At 40.7% G+C, this 22,033-nt stretch overlaps 2 protein-coding genes across 9 annotated transcripts in view; one reads left to right on the top strand and one right to left on the bottom strand.

The window, feature by feature from the left end:
- RHOBTB3 (Rho related BTB domain containing 3) overlaps nt 1–11,249 on the bottom strand; it is a 76,519-nt gene extending 65,270 nt beyond the window's left edge. For 3 of the 4 annotated variants that reach the window (XM_074328687.1, XM_074328686.1, XM_019727888.2), the window contains exons 1-3: nt 10,918–11,166; nt 10,515–10,740; nt 5,691–5,877 (exon numbers count right to left, since the gene is read on the bottom strand). In XM_074328687.1, the coding sequence (XP_074184788.1) occupies nt 5,691–5,877; nt 10,515–10,740; nt 10,918–10,919 (415 nt within the window). In that variant the 5' untranslated portion in view covers nt 10,920–11,166. Of the gene's footprint in view, nt 1–5,690; nt 5,878–10,514; nt 10,741–10,917 lie in introns of all 4 variants that reach the window. The other variant, XM_019727889.2, reaches the window with a different exon arrangement.
- Nucleotides 11,250–11,483: 234 nt separating this feature from the next.
- SPATA9 (spermatogenesis associated 9) overlaps nt 11,484–22,033 on the top strand; it is a 58,351-nt gene continuing 47,801 nt past the window's right edge. For all 5 annotated transcript variants that reach the window (XM_019727892.2, XM_019727893.2, XM_074328689.1 and 2 more), the window contains exon 1: nt 11,484–11,620. The gene's annotated coding sequence lies outside the window, so the exon portion shown is untranslated. The remainder of the gene's footprint in view (nt 11,621–22,033) is intronic.

The following is a 22,033-nucleotide window of genomic DNA, read 5'->3' on the forward strand; positions in this document are numbered from 1 at the left end:
ACTAGACTCTAGCAGAGCTTCAAAAAGATAAGAAGACAGGATGCCAGTTTTCAGGAGCTGAAGGCTATGAATACACCCTAGGCATGTTTGGAAGAATGTTTCTACTTGAAACATTCAATATTTAGTAAAAGACAAAAACGCATCCAGAGCCAAAAAAGATGAAGAAGATATACACAGTCAAGCTTGTCAAAACGTGTAACAAAGGAAAGAGATGACACATTGTGTTTGCTGAACTAATTCTCAAAAAGAGATCAAGAGAGGAGTTAACAGGAGAATACTCAGCAGTTTCATGTATTGCAAGAGACTGGTGGTGGGGGGGGGGGGACAATAAATGTCCTTGGGTTGAATAGCCAGATTTAGCTTTGTAATTATTTTGTGATCACATCTTATCTGGTAATTTCATCTGGCCAGTGAAATTGATTTTTTTCACTTATGTATGTCATTCATACAACTATTCAATCACTCATTAAACAAATGTTTATTGAGTGCCTATCACACATCAAATACTAAGGATATAAGGATACATAGATAAAAGAAGTTCACAGGCAACTGAGCCAAGATAGACATGACTGCAAACAATTTTGATAAGTTGTAGAAAAAGGTGCACAAATCACCATGGGAACAGAATCCTCCATCACCACCACCACCTGGGAGGCGTCACAGAAGAGGTAATGATTTAAAGAATAAATATGAATTTGCTATGCAGGTATGATAGAGGGGTGTGCAGACAGGCACTCTAATCAGAGGATATAATATATGTAGAAACCAGGATGTGAGGGGAAAGAGGAACACATCCACTTCCAGTTTCAAGATGGCCAGCTAAAACCCACACTGCAATCTCTTCTTCCTGCTAAACCACAAAATGATGAAATAAAGGGAGGGAGGAGAGGAAGATGGAGGAGGGCAGAAAGGGAGGGATGGGGAAAGGAGGAAGAGAGGGGAGGAGAAAGGGAGATGTACAATACAACACTCAAAAGATCAGAGGAGAGATTCTTATCAGCCCAGAAACTATGAGTGCCTGAGCGGCTGAAGGCAGATGGCACAGGACCAAAAAAAAAAAAAAAGCTGACGCTCAGAGTACAGGTGGGATGTCAGTCATGCACTGCGGCTTACTGCTTAATGATGGGGGTTGGGGGTGGGGTAGAGAAGGAGGCACAAGAGCAACAGAGTGGAGATTAGCGGGAGTACTCCAGTGAAAGCAATTAGGCTTGCAGACCCTGTGTGTACTCCCACTCCCACCTCCGCTCCAGAGAACAGCTGGGCAGAGGAGGAGGAAGGGATCCATCCAACAGGGAATCTAAAGTAGAAAACTAGGCACATTAAGAATGATCCAACATTTGAGAAGCATCCATACCATGAAATAAAATCTCATCAAATGGAAAGACTTATAATGCCCCCCTCAGAACCAGACTTAACAGACCAATCAAAACAGAATCTGAAAATAAGTATAATTAATTAAAAGAGGGCATTTGAGAAGTTTTCATATCTTTAAAATAGGAACCATAAATTATGAAAAATAACCAATTAGAGATCTTAGATATGAAAAGCTGTTGAAAGAAACAAAAAAAAATTAATAGTACAAAATAGTGAAATGGCCTCAGCAGAACTAATTTGTGAACTGGAAAAAAAAAAGGACAAAGAAATTCTCCCATAATGCAACAGAGGGAAATAAAGGGATACAAAATATAAAAGAAAGGTAAGAGAAATAGAGGAGAGATTCAGAAGTTTCAATTTCAGTCCAACAAGAGTCCCAAAAGGAGAGAATAGAAAAAAATGGAAAGAAGGTGATATCTGAAATCAGAAAGTTGAGACTTTCCCAGATCTAAAGAAAGACATTAAGTTCTTCAAGTGTAGTTCAGTTTGATGGGTATATAAGACACAGAGGATTGTGTCTTGTGTCCTACAAGGTTCTAGAAGTAGTCAGGGGCTATGTCATGAAGGATTTTGTATTTTAAGTAAGACTTTACAATAGAAAATTATTGAAGTGACATACAAATACTGGATTGGAATAAGGGCATCAACGAGAACCCATGATTTAAAATACACACACACACACACACACACACACACACACACACACACGTAAAATCTGCAATGAAAGAGCCTAGAAGCCATGACACCTAAAGTAACGAACACCCCTAGAGCCCAGATCTTGGTTTCTAAATATCATTACTCACTCGAAGGAACTATGGCTCCCTAAAGAAATGACTGAGTCCAGGGCTGGGGCAGGCAAAGGAGAGCCTGGAACATCTTGTGCCAAAAATCAGGCAAAACTCAAATACTAACTGGAGCTAGCTTGAAGAGTCTCCCTCTAGGCAAATTTGGGGTAATTTGAGCATCAGAAAGAATAGTGACAAGAATATATTATAAAATATTGAATTTAAAGAGCAAATCCATGAAAGATATGGGAGCAGAGAGAAGGGAAAGCTCTATTTACAGAAGAATACTAACTAGTAAGTGTAGAAGGAATGATTAAAAAAAAAAATTGCTATTGTACAACCACAGTTACCAGACTTGAAGGAATTGTGCAACATATTAGGTTTGGAGTCTTTAAAAATGTCAATGTCAAGAAAGACACTTCCTTCCCTTCTTCACCTCCCCAAAAAGGCTGTTCTGGATTAAAAGAGACTAGAGAGATGTAACCATTAAATGCAATGTGTAATCCTTAATTTCATCCTGCATGTAAAAAACGAAAAGAAAAAAAAAAGCTTTGGAATAATTGGGAAAATGGGAATATGGATTGTATTTATATTTTAAATAATAATGTAATAGATAATAGTTACATTTCTTGAGTGATGATTGCATTACGGTTAATAGGAGGATGGCTTTGTTCTTAGATGATGCAGACTTAAATAATTAGGGTTGAAGAAATCCCACAATGCTTACAATTTACTCTCAAATGGTTCAGATGAGAAAAGTGTGTGTGTGTGTGTGTGTGTGTGTGTGTGTGTGTGTGTAATTTTTAGGGTTCGCTGTCCTATTCTTGTCAATTTTCATAGCTTTGAAATTTTGCAGAAGAACGTTTCTAAAGAATGTAAAGTATTGAGGACCATGATCTGATTTGTATTCTAGGATGACTACCAAGAGAGGATTTATTTCAGAAAGAGGCAAAGCAGGAACAGGAGACTAGAGGCCAATTTACCATGAAGCTGATAAAGCTTAAGCCAGGCCCTTTTCTTGTGGCTTCTTCCCAAAGTCCTGGGAGGAATCTGAGCAATATATCTTTCACATGGTCATGTGCTTTGGTAAAATTTGTAAAATAAGATAGTTCAACTACATTTGGTTAAGACCACTATCTCTTTCCACTCCAACGTACTTCACCTTGTATCAGGCAGCTCTGGAGTAACCAGGGACATCTGGGGGACCGTGCTAAGAGGGATTCACGTTTAGTGAGATATCATTTGTGGTCTGTAGTCACTTCCTTGTACCGTTCAGTGTCCTGGTACATGAATGGGCTTCAGAAAGGCTTCTGCCACCACTGTGCTAATTTATTTGGTGCCATGACAGAAAGATGCTAAGCTAGAAGACAAACACAACACGAACTCTGGTGCCCAGAACCAATATGGAGAGTAAAGAAATAGTACTAGAAGAATAACTGATTATCATTTTCTTCTCGCTACAGAAAATATTAAAAAGTGGTTATAATATGAAGAAGTGATCAAAGAGTATGCAGCTCCCCCAAATACAAAAAAGTTAAAGAAGTGTCAAGCTGTTAAATAATAGAGACATTTTTTTAAATACTTGTGGCATTTGACAGTTTTTTCAGATTTGTAATTTGTTGTGCTTTCTTTTCTCTCTCCAAATAAATAGTCACTGTTGTACATATATACATCTGTAATTTTGTAGGTTTTTTTTTCCTTACATACAACATCTAAAATTGTACAAGTTTCAGGTCCTACAAAATCTGCGCCTTCAGAAGACCAAAAAGAAGGCACTTATAATGACAGATAATTAAATGACTAGAATCTGAAATCCAGTCAAGATGCAGCGAAAACAATGAGTTCGAGATTTACTTGAAAATGTTAAATCAAAAGAGATTCTTAGTCACCTGGCTCTGGGGAATGGGAGAGGAAGTTGGGTTGGATAATTCTAGTTTGGGTGAAGGGATAGGTTTGGCATCATTCATCAAGGCAGGGGATTCAGTAGAGCGAGGGAGCTGTCTGTGGAGCTCTGTGTCACGAGAGAGACCGGAGCCACAGACACAGACTGGGTAATCATCAGTCTCTATAGAGGGCAAGCTAGGGCAGGAGATTAGCGGATTCACAGAGTGAACAGCAAGAAGAGGTGAACTCAAAGGATAGAAGAACTCTGAGCAACAACTACAGGATACATTGGTATATGTGTGTAAGGTGTGGGGGAGTGGGGAGCAGTAAAGAAGACAGAATTAGAACAACTGGGAAAGAAAGAGTAGCTTTATTAAGAGGAGGATGAGGTATGTTTGAATAATTTCAAAGAGAGAAGTTTTATTAAAATGTATTAAATTTGGCAATAAGCATATAACCTGGTAACCCTGAGTGAGAATAATTCAGTGAAATTGTAAAAGTCAAAATCAGACTGTAGTGCACTGAAGAATGAGAGGGAAGTTAGGAAGTGGACTCGTGAAGTGTGGAGGATTCTTTCAAGAATCATGGCCAGCAATAAAAAGAAAGATTGGAAAAGAGAGGGGATGTGGGGTCAAGGAAGAGTCAAGTCTGCTTTATTTGGATCTACTAAATGCTAAACATATACCTACCTGGTGACCCAACAATCCTTAGGTAACAACCTAAACTACATCAAAGTGAGAATGGATAAATAAATTACAGCATATTCGTACAATAGAATAATATGCAGCAATAAAAGAACGAAGTATAGAGAAGCACAACACAGATGAATCTCAAAAGTATTATGCTAACGGAAATTAGTCAGACACCAGACACCACATACTGTACAATTCCATTTGTATAAAATTTAAGAATAGGTAAAACTAATCTACGTTGTTAGAAGTCAGAATAGCAGTTACCTCTAAGGAGTGTTATTAAGTGGGAAGAGCCATGGGAGAGCCTTCTAAAATGCTGCAAATGTTCTGTCTTGATCTGTGTGATGGTTGCATGGATGCATACATATATAAAAAGCATTAACTTTATGTTCTTTATGTTGCTATCCCTCAATAAAAAGTAAAATAATAATAATAATAATAATAATGATGATGATGAATGAATAAAAATAAAATGTTATAGGAAGCTTTACTGAGGAAATACCACTAAAAAGAACCATAAAATACCACCAAATTCATTTTGAGTTGGCCCTGAGATATGACAATAATATGTATACCAGCAACTACTGAAACTGAACCAACTTAATCCATCAGCTACGAAGCAAGCCTTCCTCTTAGGCAGTATTGTCTGTGCATTCAGCTCACTCATCGTTATCTATCTAAAAACCCTGCTCCCAAGCCCGCATCCTTATGTGGACAATCAACCTTTCCCAACTGGACAGGCCTTAGATTGTCAGAAACAGTTTTCCAGGGCCCTGGATCACCTAATACCTTTCCTATGTCGAAAGAAAACAGTTACTTCTGTAGAAGAACAATTTAGAAGACAAAGTTGTAACCATCATAATCACAGCAGAAGTTAATCATTAATAAACTTAGTTCTATTGAAATTAATTTGGTACCTGCACTCTCATTATAAAAAAGAAAATTAAATACTTACCATTTTGTCTGGTACCAACAGCAGCAATGATTACTGGCACTGAATTTAATGCTCTTTTTATCACCGGAATATAATTATCCTTCACTTCGTGGAATGAAAACTTGTCATTTACGTTGTATTTGATCACAATGATGTCAGCGCCACCAATTAGATTTCGAGAGGTGTACCAATCACTGTCAAAAATGTCCTAAGTCAAAACGCAAAAAGAAATCTTTATCTTCAAATCAATCATGAAATAAACGATATTAGTTTAAATTTTTTAACTTTTTGGAAATTTTAATTTTTGGAAATCCATAAAAAGAATTTTATTTTACAAAGGTAACTACATAAAATTTAAAATGTTTGAAGTCTACAATTCTTTTTCTTTTTTTTACATTTTATTTATTCATTTAGCCTAGACAACTATATAGTGGCTACATAGAAGGTCTAGAGAATTCCTGACAGTCTGATGAAATAAACAACGTCTTTCAATATTCGTATTTAAAACTAAGCATTTTGTTTTAAAATTATGCCTTATTTTTAATCACCTAATAATTTAAAAAACGTAACACTATACATTAGATACAAAAGCATCAGTATGAGTAAGGAAGCATCAAAGGATTTTCCATGACCCAGTTAGACACTGCAGAATTGTTCAGTGTTTTGAATTGTAATACACTGTGAATTCTGTGGCGTTCCATATATTTCATCCATATTTTCAAAATTCATATATACTTTTCAACTTTATATCTAAAGCTGTGGACAGCACTGCATACATAGTGTATGTACATCATGTACACAGGGGGGTGCCCCAACAAAAAGATACTGTGTTTTATGGGGTGCTTACATGGTAAGGAATATATTTGCAATTCATGTATCTTGCTCATATAAATCTTTCCGGTTTTGAAATCTTTACTTTTGGGCTACAGTTAATAATATTTATATTTAGAATTGGGGCCAAAAGCAATTTATTAGAGAATCCTACTCCTTAAAATTTAGTGCTTTAATATCTAAAAAATAATTTTTCAAAAAGTTTGTGAATAATGGTATAAGGAAAATATCTTTATGTATCTTAATACCACTGCTAAATACGCATAAGTTGCTTTCTACTCATAGTCTAGTTATTATTATTATTTGTCCTTTCATGTGGCCTTTAGTATGCATCTCTAGGACGTAATAAAACTAAATTTAGAAAATAGACAGCTATGCAGGCAAATTTGGCCCAATGCGTTTTTTTTGTGAATAAAGACTTATTGGAACCCCTTCCCAAAAAAGAAAATACACAGGTAGATGTGGCTAATGGTTACAAAAACTGTGGAGCTATGAAAGTTTACACATTGAAATATAAGTCTAAAATAGGGTCAATAGTGTTTGAGTCAATCAATCAAGATCTGTGTGCATATGACAGAGCTTTTATCCTATGATGGAATAGTCTGGAGAAGTGTTATACAGCAAAGCCCTTTTGCAGAGACAGCCTCTTTTCACTAGTACCTCCCCAGCCTCAGCAAAGCCTTTCCCAATTCCCTATATCTTCCCAACCCACCCATTTCCTACAAGTACAGCCAGAGTAACAAGAATTACACAATTTTTAGATATGAATACCCTACTGAAAGTAGGATAGACAGAACATTTTTAAAGGAAGATTAAGAGAACAACAATAAAAGAAGGGCAAACTATGGGAAGGTGAAGTGCAAAGTCTTGCACTTAGCAGAGGATGTAAGAGCAGGGAGAAGTGAAGTGGGGCACAGATCAAGGAAATGTGAAAGCTTCCCAGAAGAGCTCTAGACTAATTTCCAAATCCCCAACCACAAAACCCATTCAGTTCCAACTGTATCAGTTAATAGTATTCAAGTTCAAAGTATACAAGTATAACACGGTGTTTAAGTATAACAAAGAAAAAGGACAACTTCAGAGGAATGGGTTAGAACAACTAAACATAAGTGGAAGCAATATTAAGGAGCCATTTAACTCTGAGAGAACAAATCAAAAGTAACTGCTCTTTGCATTCCAAATAGTTCGAAATTCCAGAGTTACTGGAGGTGTATAGGGGGAGGGGGAGAAGGAAACATTTAAGGGAAAATAACATGAGAAAATGGGTCTGGGCATCATTAACACTGCAGTGCTAAAATAATTTAAAAATAATTTTTAATACCTTAAAAATAATTTTATTTTCAATGCAAATCAGAGTTTCAAACCCTGTGCATACCTTACCTCACTGCTTCTTGTGCAATATTTTTGGTAAACAGGAAAAGCTCTAGAAATGAAATAATAATATAATTGCACACAAAAAAAGGAGTAGGTTTGAGAGAGACATACTAAACAATGAGCCACAAAAAATGAATTTGAAGCACATTTATTTTAAAAGTGACAACTATATATGGCAAGGATCCGAGTGAGGCTACAGATCTACAGAAGAAAACTAGAAAAGAGAAACACAATTATCTTATTCCAATTCCAAGGAAACAACATCACATTTCTTCTCAAACTATGTCAAAGAGAAAATGCTCCACTGGTTTCTAGAAATAGTATGAAGGAAATCAAATTCTCCCACCCCTTTTAAATCAGTTCCAGGATTTCCTCTAGGAGGTTATGCAACCCAAGGCTTGGAGCCACATTAGGAGAATAAAATTCATCTTTTTAAAAAATAATGAGAATTTTTACAACAAAACAACAATTTTATTCTACATGACTGTGGGGCTGCAAATACAAGCCTACTAAGTAGTACTAATACTGCCGCCTCAATGTACTGTATTTGTGTAAATCTTGAATGGTATGTGAAAAAACTTTACTTTTGCTTAGCATAAGTGACACATGGCTATACTAAAGTTGTAACAAATATTCTGTTATTATAGCAGCTACCACTTATTGAGTACCTATTACATGCCAGCCTCTATACTAAATACTTTATGTGTACTACCTCATTTATTCTTCAGCACAGCTCTAGGAAGCAGGGATTATTATGTTTATTTTATACATAGGGAAAATAAGGCTAAGAGAGGACAAATGACTTACCAAGGAACGTAGCCATTAAGTGGAAATGTAGGGATCTGAAATCAGGTCCTTTTGATATAAACACCCGTGCTCTATCTGCTCTGTTATATTTAATATTCTGATTCAGTACATGCCAAATATCAGCTGACGAATACAATCAACTTTGATATCTCTGATGGCTTTTACTTACCACCAAGAGAAGCACCTTATAAAAAGTAACTCTACAAATGTATTCTATGTCTGAAGGCCATTATAACCTAGAAAAATTATACTGGGTTACAAACTCAATGCCTTAAATAGAGCTAGAGTTTAACCAAACAAAAGGTGATTAGCATTAAAATATAATAATCAGTGTATGGCAAAAATCCAAACTACTAAGGCTTATTTTAATCCATTTGGAAGATTCATTTACTACAATACACGGGATCACAAGCATTGTGTTTTGCTAAACGAACAACATAAAGGAGAAAGAGTTAACAGCTCAAAGAAAAAAATGTAAAAAGTAATCCTAACATCCTAATTCAGTCTTTTTTGCCTACTATTATTTCCTCTATTCAGTCAATGTTCAACTTTGTGTAGAATCAATAAATTTTTAAACTTTAAGATCTATCACAATGAAACGACCAAAGTTAAAAGTGTTTCATTTGTTTGCATGGACTCCAGTCAATAAATTCTCTATCAATACTGCTTATAATCAGCATCATCACTGTCATAACTAGTTTAATATCATCCCTGTTATTAAAAGGCCTGTTTTTCATTTATTTTAGCCTATTAACATAAATTTCCTTTGGCTGAAAATTTATTTGGGCAAGTGATCTTTTCCTTCCATAATACAGAAATTTGCGTAAGAAAATTTTCTGTGTACATTCTATACATTTCTTTAGAAAGGTATATTAGTGTCCTATAGCCCCTAATTCAGTTTTAAAAATTGCTGTTTAAATGTAAAATCTCACATGATAATTTGTATTTTCTTTTTCAAACACTAAACTTTCTTCTGTTACAAAATACAATCTTTAGCAGCAAAATAATTCCAATACCAATAAAGAATCAGACATTTTCAAATAAGATTAAATGAAAACATTCAAAATACAATCTTATTGTGTACTGAAAACATTTATGTCAGGCAATAGAATCCTCTCTCCTTTTATCAAACACTCAAGAATCAGACTAGAATTTATTAACTTCATTACAATTTCTGTCAACTAATGCAAATTTTAAAGCTTTTTAAAATTCCAAGCTGTATTTGTAATATCATTTCTGATTTATGAATCACTAAAAACAAATGCCTAATATATCAAGAGTATCTACACTATTAAAATTCAAAACACTAACTTAAACATTTCAAAGATAGACAGTAATATAAATGAGTTCTTTAAGATTCATTCTCAGTCCCTGTCTTTCCCTCTCCTTTCCAGGGGTCCTATTTCTGAACTGTCCCAGTGAAATGTATTTTTGCCTGTGTTGAGCTTTCAGAGGGCTTTATTTTTAGAACACTAATATTACACTATCACCCAAAGCGTAGGCATAAAAAATAACACTGCTCTCTGCTGGTGAAACTTAGTGACCCCGTCCCTTGGGGTTGGCATATTCAACTGTCAGCGTCTACCAAGAAAAAACCACAGTCGTGAAGTGTAAGCGCTCCACTTTCCCAGTGGGGCTTTTTGCCTTCTAAGAGTGTGTTCTCTGCCCGATGAAACAAAGAACCAAAGACTTTCCCAAAAATGTTCAAAAACTCCACCCAGGTGACCCGGACACTTCACATTCATGAAAGGGGGAAAAGGGTGGGGGAGAAGGGGGGAAAAATGGAAAGGAAAGTTCCGTCAGCCTCGTCACAGAGCAGCTGCAGCCCCTTACCCAGACGGGACAGTCGTGGACCACCAGCTTGACATTCCCAAACGCGCTGGCCTGATACTCGGTGAACACGGGACGCGCGACCGTGCTGGTCGCGTTCAGCAACAAGCTGCTTTCGTCCCCGGAGACCAGCGGGCTTCTCCCCAGGTAAGTGCGGATGAGCCCCGACGGCCGATTGTCCTGGTGAAACGAGTCCCCCTCGTTCCCCAGCGCCACTATGTGAATGGACCTGCACGAGAGAGGAGGGCGAGGGGGAGAAGAGGCGCGTGGTCAGCGCGAGGAGCACGGTAATGCCACCAGGAAGTGCGGGGGCAGCGCGCCGCGCGGATGGGCTGCAGCGCCTTGTCCGGGGGCGCCCCGCGCGCGCTGGGGGCGAGACAATGGCAGGACCGCGACGCGTACATACATGATCTCAGATCCAAGGGCAGGGCGGCGACTCGGAGAAAGGCGGCTCCTCACGGCCTCTCGGGCCCTTCGGCGGCGTATTTAGCCGCAATCAGCTCATCCCTGGCCGCGTCCCCCTCCCGCGCCTCCACCGCGACGCGGCCGACGCAGAGCGGGCCCGAGCGGGCGGGCGAGGGCGAGGGCGGGGGGCGGGCGAGTCCCGCCGAGTGCGCGCTGCCGGCCACTCAGGAGGCGCCCGGGAACATCCCGGGCGGCCGCCGCCGCCGCTGCCGGAGAGTCGCCGGGCGCTGCAGCCCCTGTCCGCGCGCTCCCTCGGCGGCCAGCTGTCGCCTTCTGCCGCTGCGGCTGCTGCTCCTCCTCCTGGCCGAAGGAGGGTAGGAGGCGAGCCGGGCCCCCGCCCCCTCGGCGGGCAGGGCGGGCAGGGCGGGCGGCCGCAGCACGTGCCGCCGTGGGGGTCCCGCGGACGCGGGGGACGCGCTCCCCGCCGAGGCCCCGGAGCCCGGAGGCGGCGGCCGGATACAAAGGAGCGGCCCGCGCGGAGCGCCGCCGAATATAAATTAATAAATACAACGCCCAAGCCGGAGAGCTCCCGGTCGCCAATCCGCCTGCAGCAAGTTTGTTCAACTCGAAAGGCTGTAACCAGAGCCAGGGAAAGGGGGGGTGGGGCGGTGAGGCCCCCGCTCGCTAAAGACTGGAAAAAAGAGGTTAGTGAAGCTAGGGATTCAAGCCCGTTGGCCGCTCCAGCAGCCCCCATCCCGCCCGCCCTCCCCTTTGGCCTTGACCGAAAGTGTTTTACTACGTCTGCCGCTTTGTCATTTGTCAACATGCACTACAGCTGTTTAAAATCATGCTTGTGAGAGAGAAAAAAAAGGCAACATTCAGGCTGGTGCAGAAAGGGCTCTTTGTTCACACACCAACTTGCTAATATTGCTCTGGGAGGGGGGGTATTATTTACAATTTCAAGCTATATTTGGCATATTTTACCCAAAACTGCAGGATTTGAAGTACTGGGGTTCGTAGTGTGATGGTTTTAAACAGAAGTTATGCATGAGGTATTTAACGCATTTACAAGCTAAATGCTACTTTACTTGGAGATTTTTTCAGTACACATTATGGCTATATGTTTCGTAATAGCTCCTCAGACAATTGCAAAAATAATGTTCCTGCTCATGCAAGGATACTTCAGATTCCTTCATGATAATGTACTGAACGTTCCTAAAGGGCCTCAAACTACCTCAACGCTAATGAACACTGGAATCCACTAATACCAAGAAGGGCCAGAGGTTGCTCTGGGCTCAGCTTCTCCATAAACAGGAAAATTCTTAACAAGTGATCTGTGTTGAAAGAGTTCTTGTTTATCCCTTTATTCACTTATTTTGCCCTACTTTAAAAATTTGCTGCTGCTTTCTCAACAGATCTATTATGAGGGTATGAAACAGGAGGTACTGAATATAGCAGTGAAAAGACTAGGGTAAGAGGCCTTTGGAATGTCAACAGCTTTTTATTATGGACCCTTGTTGCTCAGGTGAAAGTAGTGTTATTGTTCCTTATGCTCAGATAGGGTATGACAGGAGGCATTCTTTCTGTAGTCGCTGATTTTTTAAAAATCGAATGTCCCTTTGCACTCAGTATAATTTCTCTTTCAGTCCCCAGAACTGAAGTCATCCTGAAATATTTAAGAGTACAGGATCACTTTTTCTCTTGTGTCAAAAGAAAATATATTGGGGCCGGCCCGGTGGCTCAGGCGGTTGGAGCTCCGTGCTCCTGGCTCCGAGGGCTGCCGGTTCGATTCCCACATGGGCCAGTGGGCTCTCAACCACAAGGTTGCCAGTTCGGTTCCTCGAGTCCCGCGGGGGATGGTGGGCAGCGCCCCCTGCAACTAGAATTGAACACGGTACCTTGAGCTGAGCTGCCGCTGTGCTCCGGGATGGCTCAGTTGGTTGGAGCCTGTCCTCTCAACCACAGGGTTGCCGGTTCGGCTCCTGCAGGGGATGGTGGGCTGTGCCCCCTGCGGCTAGCAGCGGCGACTGGACCTGGAGCTGGGCTGCGCCCTCCACAACTAGGACTGAAAGAACAACAACTTGAAGCTGAACATAACCCCCCACAACTAAGATTGAAAGGACAACAATTTGACCATTGTTCCCCAATAAAGTCCTGTTCCCCTTCCCCAATAAAAAATAAATAAATAAATAACACAGGCTCCAAAAAAAAAAAAAAAAAAAAAGAAAATATATTTTCTCGTAGTCCCCTCCAGTCACCATAAGTCAAAACCAAAGACACATAATGGCTGAAGGGATAAAGAAACTATGGTATATACATACAATGAAATATTCAGCCTTAAAAAAGAAGGAAATCCTGTTATATGTTCCAACATGAGTGAATCTTTAGGGCATTATGTTAAGTGAAATTAGCCAGTCACAAAAAGACAAATACTTCGTTTTTCTACTTCTATGAGGTAACTCGGAGAGTTGAACTCTCAGAAACAGAAAGCATAATGGTGGTTACCAGGAAATGAGGGGAGGGGAAAATGGGGAGCTGTTCAGAGTACAGTTTCATTTTGCAAGATGACAAAATTCTAGAGAACTGTTGCAAACAAGTTGCATACAGTTAATACTACTGTAATGTAAAGATGGTAAATTTTATGTTATGTGTTTTTACTACAATACCAAAAAGAGAATGAGAGAGGGAGAAACTGGGAAGTGTCAGGAAGGGAGACAGCATGGGTATTTTTCCTTAGTTATTGAGTATGGGAGCTAGACCTGTGCTGAGTAGGCATGCGAGATGCTAATTAATGTACACAAGACTCAGTCCTTATCCTTGAGAAGCTAAATCTACTATTAATGTTCACTACATTGTGAATATTAATGCACCAGATCCTTTTGAAAACATACTGCTTCCTTAAATAATTATAATACAGGCTAATGACTCTAGTAATAGAGGTAGGTACAAAGTAAAGGGATAAAGTCCAATGAACATTAAGAAGAGATCTGTGCCTTCTGTATCATCAGAGAAGTTCATAGAGGAAGTAATCATTGGCTTAGGTCTTCAAAGATGAGGAAGAGCATGATAGATTTGGAGGAAGAGGAGGTTGGTAGGGAAGGAGTACTGGAAAGAATGGACTGACATATGCAAATCACATGCAAAGGTGTAGAGACATGGAAGATTATGGCTTGTTCTGGGAACAGCAAGAGCTGAAATTAGTGCTGGCATGTAGATTCCTATTATAGCAGGCAGAAAAGAGAGTGGTTGAGACTTCCCAAGAGATTTGCAAAGGCAGACCTGGCGGTATTCAAGTTACAGATGGGAAAACCCTTGACCAACCTCTGTAGGTAGGACAAAGCCCAGGCAGATGCTGACCAAAACCCATTTTCTTTTCTACCACCTATGAACTGAACCACATTTTCTAAAATGTTTGCGTGTAGGTAGGCCACATGATTAGTTCTCATCGGTGGAACATGATCCCTGCTGAGCTGTTAAAAGGTGTGCCTTCACCACTCTCTTATCTTTACCTCTACCAACTGGATTAAGCCTGGTCAGCCTTGACGTCATGTGTTTGAATTTGTTAGTCTGCAGTGGGGAAGAAGCCTGGGTCCCTGAATGACTTGTTACAGCAGAGCCTCCTCACAGCAATGCATTATGAGTGAGAAAATAGATCTTTTTTTATTGAGTTAAGCCAGACATTTTGGGGTCAATTATTACAGCAGTTTGACTTACTCATCTTGGGTAATACAATATCACAGATGGTCCATCTCCTGATATCTTAATGATTCTTTTCATAATTATCTTAAGACTTTTTATAATTATTTCCCTTTTATTTACAATTTTTATTTGGTTTTTATTATTTGTAGTTTCCCTCATTAGTAGTATTATTATAAATTCTTTTTTAACCAAGGTGTAATAAATTGGATTATCATATGTCCTCCAACCTCAAGTTTACTGGGGAACACACGAAGGAAGGGCCTCCAGCCCAAACAATACGTTTTCCTATTTTCCTGGCTGAAATGCTACCATTGCATATTCACCTTGATAGATGTTCTCATCCTCAGATAACATGTAGCCACATATGGCTAATCTGTATCCACATAATCCGTGAGCTCTTATTGGTCCCCAGATGGTGAATATTAATAAGCCAGCCCTTGAAAAACACTGTGGTTTCTTAATAATTAGAGAAGAAGCAAGTGTTACTAAGGGCAGGTCTGAAGAGCTAGGCTTGACCAAGAATTTTTACAGTTGTGTTTCAAGGAAACTAGATTTCCACAGAGGAATCTTCAAGCCCACCTACAGAGGTGGGGGAGAAAAATGCCCAAAGGGCTGAGCATCAACTTTCTATCTCAAAGTCAATCAGAGCAATCTTACTGCATTCTTTTAAAAAATATATTAAAAGTTTCATATTCATTTCCATTAAAAAGAGAGGGTTTCTAATGTTAAAAAGAAAATTTTAAGACTACTTACCTAGAACAAGGGTCTCCAAAGTGGGGTGCAGAAGATGACCCATGAAATTCCAGAATAAGGTATTTGAACTTCTATATATATGTGTGTGTGTGTGTATCTCTCCAAAAAGCGGGAAAGAAATTAAGCTTTACTAATATTTAATGTGAGGTTTGATACTGACACCCCGACTTGGTCCATAAGTAGGCAGGCACCTGGTGTTCTTGGGAGTGGGTGGGAGCACAGCACCGAGTGGAGGAGGAAGGGTTCTATCCTTTGTTCACTTTGAACATATTGCCACATGTTGCAGTTTCTGTATCTAAGTGGATTTACGGATGATATTTAAGTAACTAACTTACAGCATGTACCAATGGAGATAGTGTTAATAATGTAAAAACAGGCAAACAATTGGCTGAGCTGACATTTCTGACACCATTTAGGAGCCTCATTGGAAGGTGAAAAGCTAATGACTAATCAGATCTGACAATAAGTTGGCCATAATAATTGAAATTATAAAGAACACTGTTTTAAGTATGAATTTACACCAACTTTTGCTAACCGACCTCACTCTAAGTGCATACTATAGTTAATAGATAACAATATTCTGCACAGATCACAATTAGCTAGCCCTTTAAAAACTAGACATCCAAACATGAAGATAAAAATCAACAATATTTCTAGGATATTTAAGTAAAGTACTATTCAAGCTAATACTTAAAGAAAACTCACCAATTATAAATGCTAAAAAGCCTCTTCTGAGATTTTTTAAAAAAATGAAAGTCAAAAAACAACATACAATTGGGAAAATAGTTTTTTTCTTGCCAAGATAAAAACGTCTGAAATATACATGAAAACAAATGGAAAAAAACAACTGCATTCTTTTGACAGCAAATACCTTAAGAATAGGTGTATAAAACATTGCTCAAGACCCAAAGACATAGGTATTAGAACAAGTTACACAGTGTGGGAAGTTTACGATAAGGTTAAACAAAGCACAGATGTTTTTAATATGTCTCACGTTAGGGTATTTAATAGATTCTGTTTCAGTGTGCTGTTTACTAGATTGTGTTTCAATAATGAAATACATTTTCAAATGACATTTTTTTGTGAGCCATTAAAGGAAAGCTATAGTAGAAAAGACATTCTTTCTCTACTACATCTTTCAATATTTTAAACAATAATTGACTTTCGAAAAATAAAAACCGTTTTATGCAAAACTTGTGTAAGTGAAACCACTGATGGACTAGTTGTTTACATATATATATATATATGGAGACCAAGCTAAGGGTACAGTGAGAGCAGCCACATAAGATTCATTCACAGTGTATGTCGTGCGGGAGACCCTGCTCGCTGCGCCACTTGTCATGCGGGGAGGCCTGCAGGGTCTCTGGTCCCGCTCCCCACACAAGAACGCAGGATATGGTGAGGCCAAAAAGGAACACCCACGGAGCCATAGGTAGGGGAGTCATACCACTATATTCTCTCTGGCGGCACTATACTCTCACTGGAGGCTGGATCCACACTGTCTTCAAACCACCATCCACACTTGCCAGCCCAGCCGCCATCTTCTTGCTAGCCCCCATTCTTTCTCTTTCCGTCTGCTAGCATAGCCACAGCAGTTATATTGTGGCCAATGGCTCACTGGTTACAGCTGACGGCCAACTAGCCACAGCTGATGGCCATGCAATCACAGTTGGCCATTTACTACCTGAGCCAGCACCTGTCTATGTGAGGCCGAGAGCCTGGAAACTACTCTCTGGGGCTCCGCCCCCACACTCCACCCCTACAGGCTCTCGCCTCACAATCTACGCGACAAGCGTCTTCCGCGAGGGGACCTGTGCGAGGAGCCTGGGGGTGAATGCAATATCCTGGACACAGCCAGGCTCTCTGGGCACAGCCAGGGTTTCTCAGGGCACCACCAGTGCTTCTGGGCACGGCCAGACTTCCTGGACTTCTTAGGGTACCACCTGTCTTCCCGGACACAGTCAGGGTTTCTCAGGGCACCACCAGTACTCCTGGGCACGGCCAGACTTCCTGGACTTCTTAGGGTACCACCTGTCTTCCCGGACACAGCCAGGGTTTCTCAGGGCACCACCAGTACTCCTGGGCACAGCCAGACTTCCTGGACTTCTTAGGGTACCACCTGTCTTCCCGGACACAGCCAGGGTTTCTCAGGGCACCACCAGTACTCCTGGGCACTGCCAGACTTCCTGTACTTCTTAGGGTACCACTAGTTTCCCTGGGCACAGCTAGGATTTCTCAGGGCACTGCCACTTTCTCTGGGAACAGCCACACTTCCTGGACACAGCCAGGGCTCTCAGGGCACTGCCACTCTCTCTGGGAACAGCCCGACTTCCTGGGCACAGCCAGGGTACCTTCAGGGCTCAGCCAAACTTCCTGGACTCAGCCAGGGCTCTCAGGGCACTGCCACTCTCTGTGGGCACAGCCACACTTCCTGGACTCAGCCAGGGCTTTCAGGGCACTGCCACAGCCACACTTCCTGGACACAGCCAGGGCTCTCAGGGCACTGCCACTCTCTGGGCACAGCCACACTTCCTGGACACAGCCAGGGCTCTCAGGGCACTGCCACTCTCTCTGGGAACAGCCCGACTTCCTGGGCACAGCCAGGGTATCTTCAGGGCTCAGCCAGACCTCTCAGCGCACTGCCACTCTCTCTGGGCCTCTCAGGGTACCCTGCTGGAACAACAGCGACTCACAATCAAGGTGCTTACATATTCTCAATGGCGGCCAGTCAAGAGACAAAAGCAAATATCCCCCAGTTCCACTAACAACAGTTCCCAAACAAATAGTCAAGCGGTCCATTAAATTAGGGATGGAAGGCAATTCCCCATAGTCCATAGTCATTCACCAGGGCTGTCCTGGGGGTGAGGGATGACCTTGACCTCACCCTCATCTCCCACGGAGGACTCAGCAAGCGTTACCTCCTGGGACTATAAGTCCTGCATCCGGGCTGCCTGAGCAGGAACTTCCCTGGCCCACAGGGCTGCAACGACCTTCGCTTTCTCCGGCCTGTGCTGGTTGGGGAACCGTCCACATCTTTCCACCTCTCCACGGGGCTCCATCTCTGCAGCAGCTGCATGGCTTTTCCTGTGCTGGTGGGAGAACCGTCCACGTCCTCCCACCCCTCCACGGGGGTCCAGCTCTCCGGCAGCTGCTCCTCCTGGTCTTCCTCAGACTTACGCAGAAACTGCTCCACCGCACTTCGGAGAGCTTTGGCCGGCACCATATCCTGCTCGCTGCGCCATTTGTCAGGCGGGAGACCCTGCTCGCTCCGCCATTTGTCGTGCGGGGCGGCCTGTGGGGTCTCTGGTCCCGCTCCCCACACAAGAACGCAGGATATGGTGAGGCCAAAAAGGAACACCCACGGAGCCATAGGTAGGGGAGTCATACCACTATATTCTCTCTGGCGGCACTATACTCTCACTGGAGGCTGGATCCACACTGTCTTCAAACCACCATCCACACTTGCCAGCCCAGCCGCCATCTTCTTGCTAGCCCCCATTCTTTCTCTTTCCGTCTGCTAGCATAGCCACAGCAGTTATATTGTGGCCAATGGCTCACTGGTTACAGCTGACGGCCAACTAGCCACAGCTGATGGCCATGCAATCACAGTTGGCCATTTACTACCTGAGCCAGCACCTGTCTATGTGAGGCCGAGAGCCTGGAAACTACTCTCTGGGGCTCCGCCCCCACAGTGTATCTCATAGGCAGTTATTCCAGCAAAGAAGTTGGAGCCAGAATACACAACTATATAGAACGTTATCAATGCAGTTAATTTTGTGACAACAAAACGTATATAGCAGGTTTTTAAAAATTGGTTCTTCGTGAGATATAACACACATACAGAAAAGTACATCATACCTATGTACATAAGTTAAATAATTATAAGATAAACGTTTCTAAACATCTCCCAGGTCAGACAATAGAGCGTTATCAGCACCCATGTAAGGGTGCTGACACACCCACACACGTACACACATCTTCAGTTGCAGTACTCTTCTTTTTCTCTGAGATCAACGTGAGCCTTATTTTTGTGACGATTATTTATTTTTCCTCATAGTTTTACTACCTGTATGTGCGTGCCTAAGCTAATAGTTTGGTCGTACTTCACTCCAAACTTTATATAAGAGGTGTGATAACGTATATACTCTTTTGTCTTGGTTCTTATTCTCATCACCCTTTTAAAGATGTATCTATATTGATGTAGCTGTGACTTGTTCCTTGCATTTCTTTTAGTGCTAAATAGCCTTCAGTGGCTAGGCATGCGACCATTCATTTATCCGTTCCGTTGTGAAAGGACGGGGACTTGTAAGTTAGTTCTGGTTTTTGCCTATTAACAAACAAAGCTGCTAGGACTATTCCTGTTTTAAAATACAGTTTCTTGGTGGTTATGCTAGGTCACAGGGTATGTGTATGTCCTACTTTGGTAAATAATACCCAACTGATTTTGAAAGTGATTTTAATGATTACTCTTCAAGGCATAAGAAATCTCCCCATAACCGACTACATACTTAAAGATACTTACTATATGCCAGATAGTATATTAAGTCTTTACAAATATTGACTTATTTAATTCTCAAAATGACCCTAGTGAGTACGTTCTACTACTACCACCTTGATTTATGTAGATAAAAGCAAGGCATGAAGAGGCCAAGTAATTGCCCACAACTGCACCAGTAGTGAGTAGAGGAGCTGGGTTTCCAACTTAGACCATTGGTTCCAAGGTCTAGGCCTTTACCCATGATGGTTTGGTGATGTTTGCTCGATAACGTTTCCTTTGTTAGGTCATTTTTGTCATTGAAAATAATGCATGTAGCCTGTAACAACTCTGACATCGGACAGGATATTTAAACCAACCTAAACATTTTCTAAATAAAATTTCTATGGATTTTGAAGCCATATTGTTAAAAATATAAAATCATACAACATCTTCGAATTAGTTTGCAGGAACAAATGAGTAACAGTAGACAAGAGGAAAATATATTCATTAGATTTCAACCAAAATCTTTTCATAATGAGTGATGGGACGGAAAAATAAGTGTCATGACTTAGCAAATAACCCAGCTAATGAAACAGTTCTTCCATTTAAATCCACATATCTTTCTGAGCTCTTCTCAGAGAACCTACAAATAAACTGAACATAAAAGCAGACATCTGCATTGCGATATCACAAAATGTTAAATCAAGATCTTAAAAATAATGGGCCATATTCAGTTATTGTTCTCCCTAAAAAGCTTTATTAACAATAACATTTTAGAGTAAAATGTCTTTTGTAGTGTTATTAATATATTTTTAAATGATTTAAACAATGATTTATTTCATCTTTATGTCATCTGTTGAAAATTTTCTACTTCAGTATGTTTTGTCGTAATCATAATATATTGATAATAATATAGGCATGTGATTTATAAAGATATTGGGGTATGCTCAAAATTCTTTCTGATACTGTGCCCAGCACTCATATAAGGGTGCACACACCCACATACTGACTCACACACACACACACACACACACACACACACACACACCCTGGGTGCCCTTCCTCAGCAGTCCTCCTCTGTATATTACTTGAATGTCAACTGTAATTGAAAAATAAAATAAAACAAGAACTAAAGTTTGCAGACCTATTGGTCTGGAAGCCTAGGGCTGAGATTTAGAGAGCGTGCCTAGAAGGACATGGGCTGCCAGGAAGCAGAACAGGGAACCTGGCCTGGCTGCTGGGGGTGAGGGAGGCTGTGAGAGGAAGGAAGAAGGAGATAGGCCACGCAGATAAACTGCAGACCTACTTGCCTCCAAGTCAGCCCAGTGAGAAATGTATTTGTATTGTATTAACTAATCTAATGGGAGATAAAGTTTGCAAATTTACACAAACATCATAAAATTGAAGATTAGCGTGTGTGTTTTTTCTTTTTTTCACTCTAACAAGTTTGCACGTACTTCATATAGAGTAACCTAAGCAAAGTCATGTCCCAAGGTCTGTAACCATACAGTTAAATGATAAGAAAAGTTGACTTTGTTTTATTACCTGGGTGATTTTCCCCAGAGAAATAGGTGATAGTTCTCTTCTAAATTGGGGATTTCTTCTAAATTGCAAGGCTGCAATATCTTCAGTTCTGTTTGGAGAAACTAAAGTGAGAATCCAGAATGTTATTTATGTGCAGAATACAACTACCCTAAAGGTCTTTCAGAAGAGGTCTAAAATGTTCACTTGTTTGTTTGAACTTGTTATTCACCCACGTCTATCATTGTGCCCAATCATGGTTTTCCAACAACTGTTCTGTTTTTCAGTTAAAATGTTACCTTATAATACCGGAACATATGTTCCTTTCAACCAGGACTGCCTGTTTCTACCAGTATTTTTCAAAGGGTTGAACTTCAAAGAAATCTTGTTGTTTGGCCTTTAATATGCCTGCTCTGTTATTTAGCCTTTGAAAAATATGAGTATATCTACAAGTATCATAATCAAGCACTATTGATTATATCATTTATTTATGCATAATATTTTGGGAAGTTTTCCATTTGTAGTCATACAGACACATAGGACGTTAGATTTAAATGGTGTTACACTTTGCTAATAAACCTTCTTTTCAAAGAACTTAAATACATTAAAAAAACATATTTTTCTCAATATTACTGTCATCTGGCTCTAGTTTTACATGTACTAAAAG

The sequence above is a fragment of the Rhinolophus sinicus genome, linkage group LG03 (genome assembly GCF_036562045.2).
Source record: "Rhinolophus sinicus isolate RSC01 linkage group LG03, ASM3656204v1, whole genome shotgun sequence".
Classification (NCBI taxonomy): domain Eukaryota; kingdom Metazoa; phylum Chordata; class Mammalia; order Chiroptera; family Rhinolophidae; genus Rhinolophus; species Rhinolophus sinicus.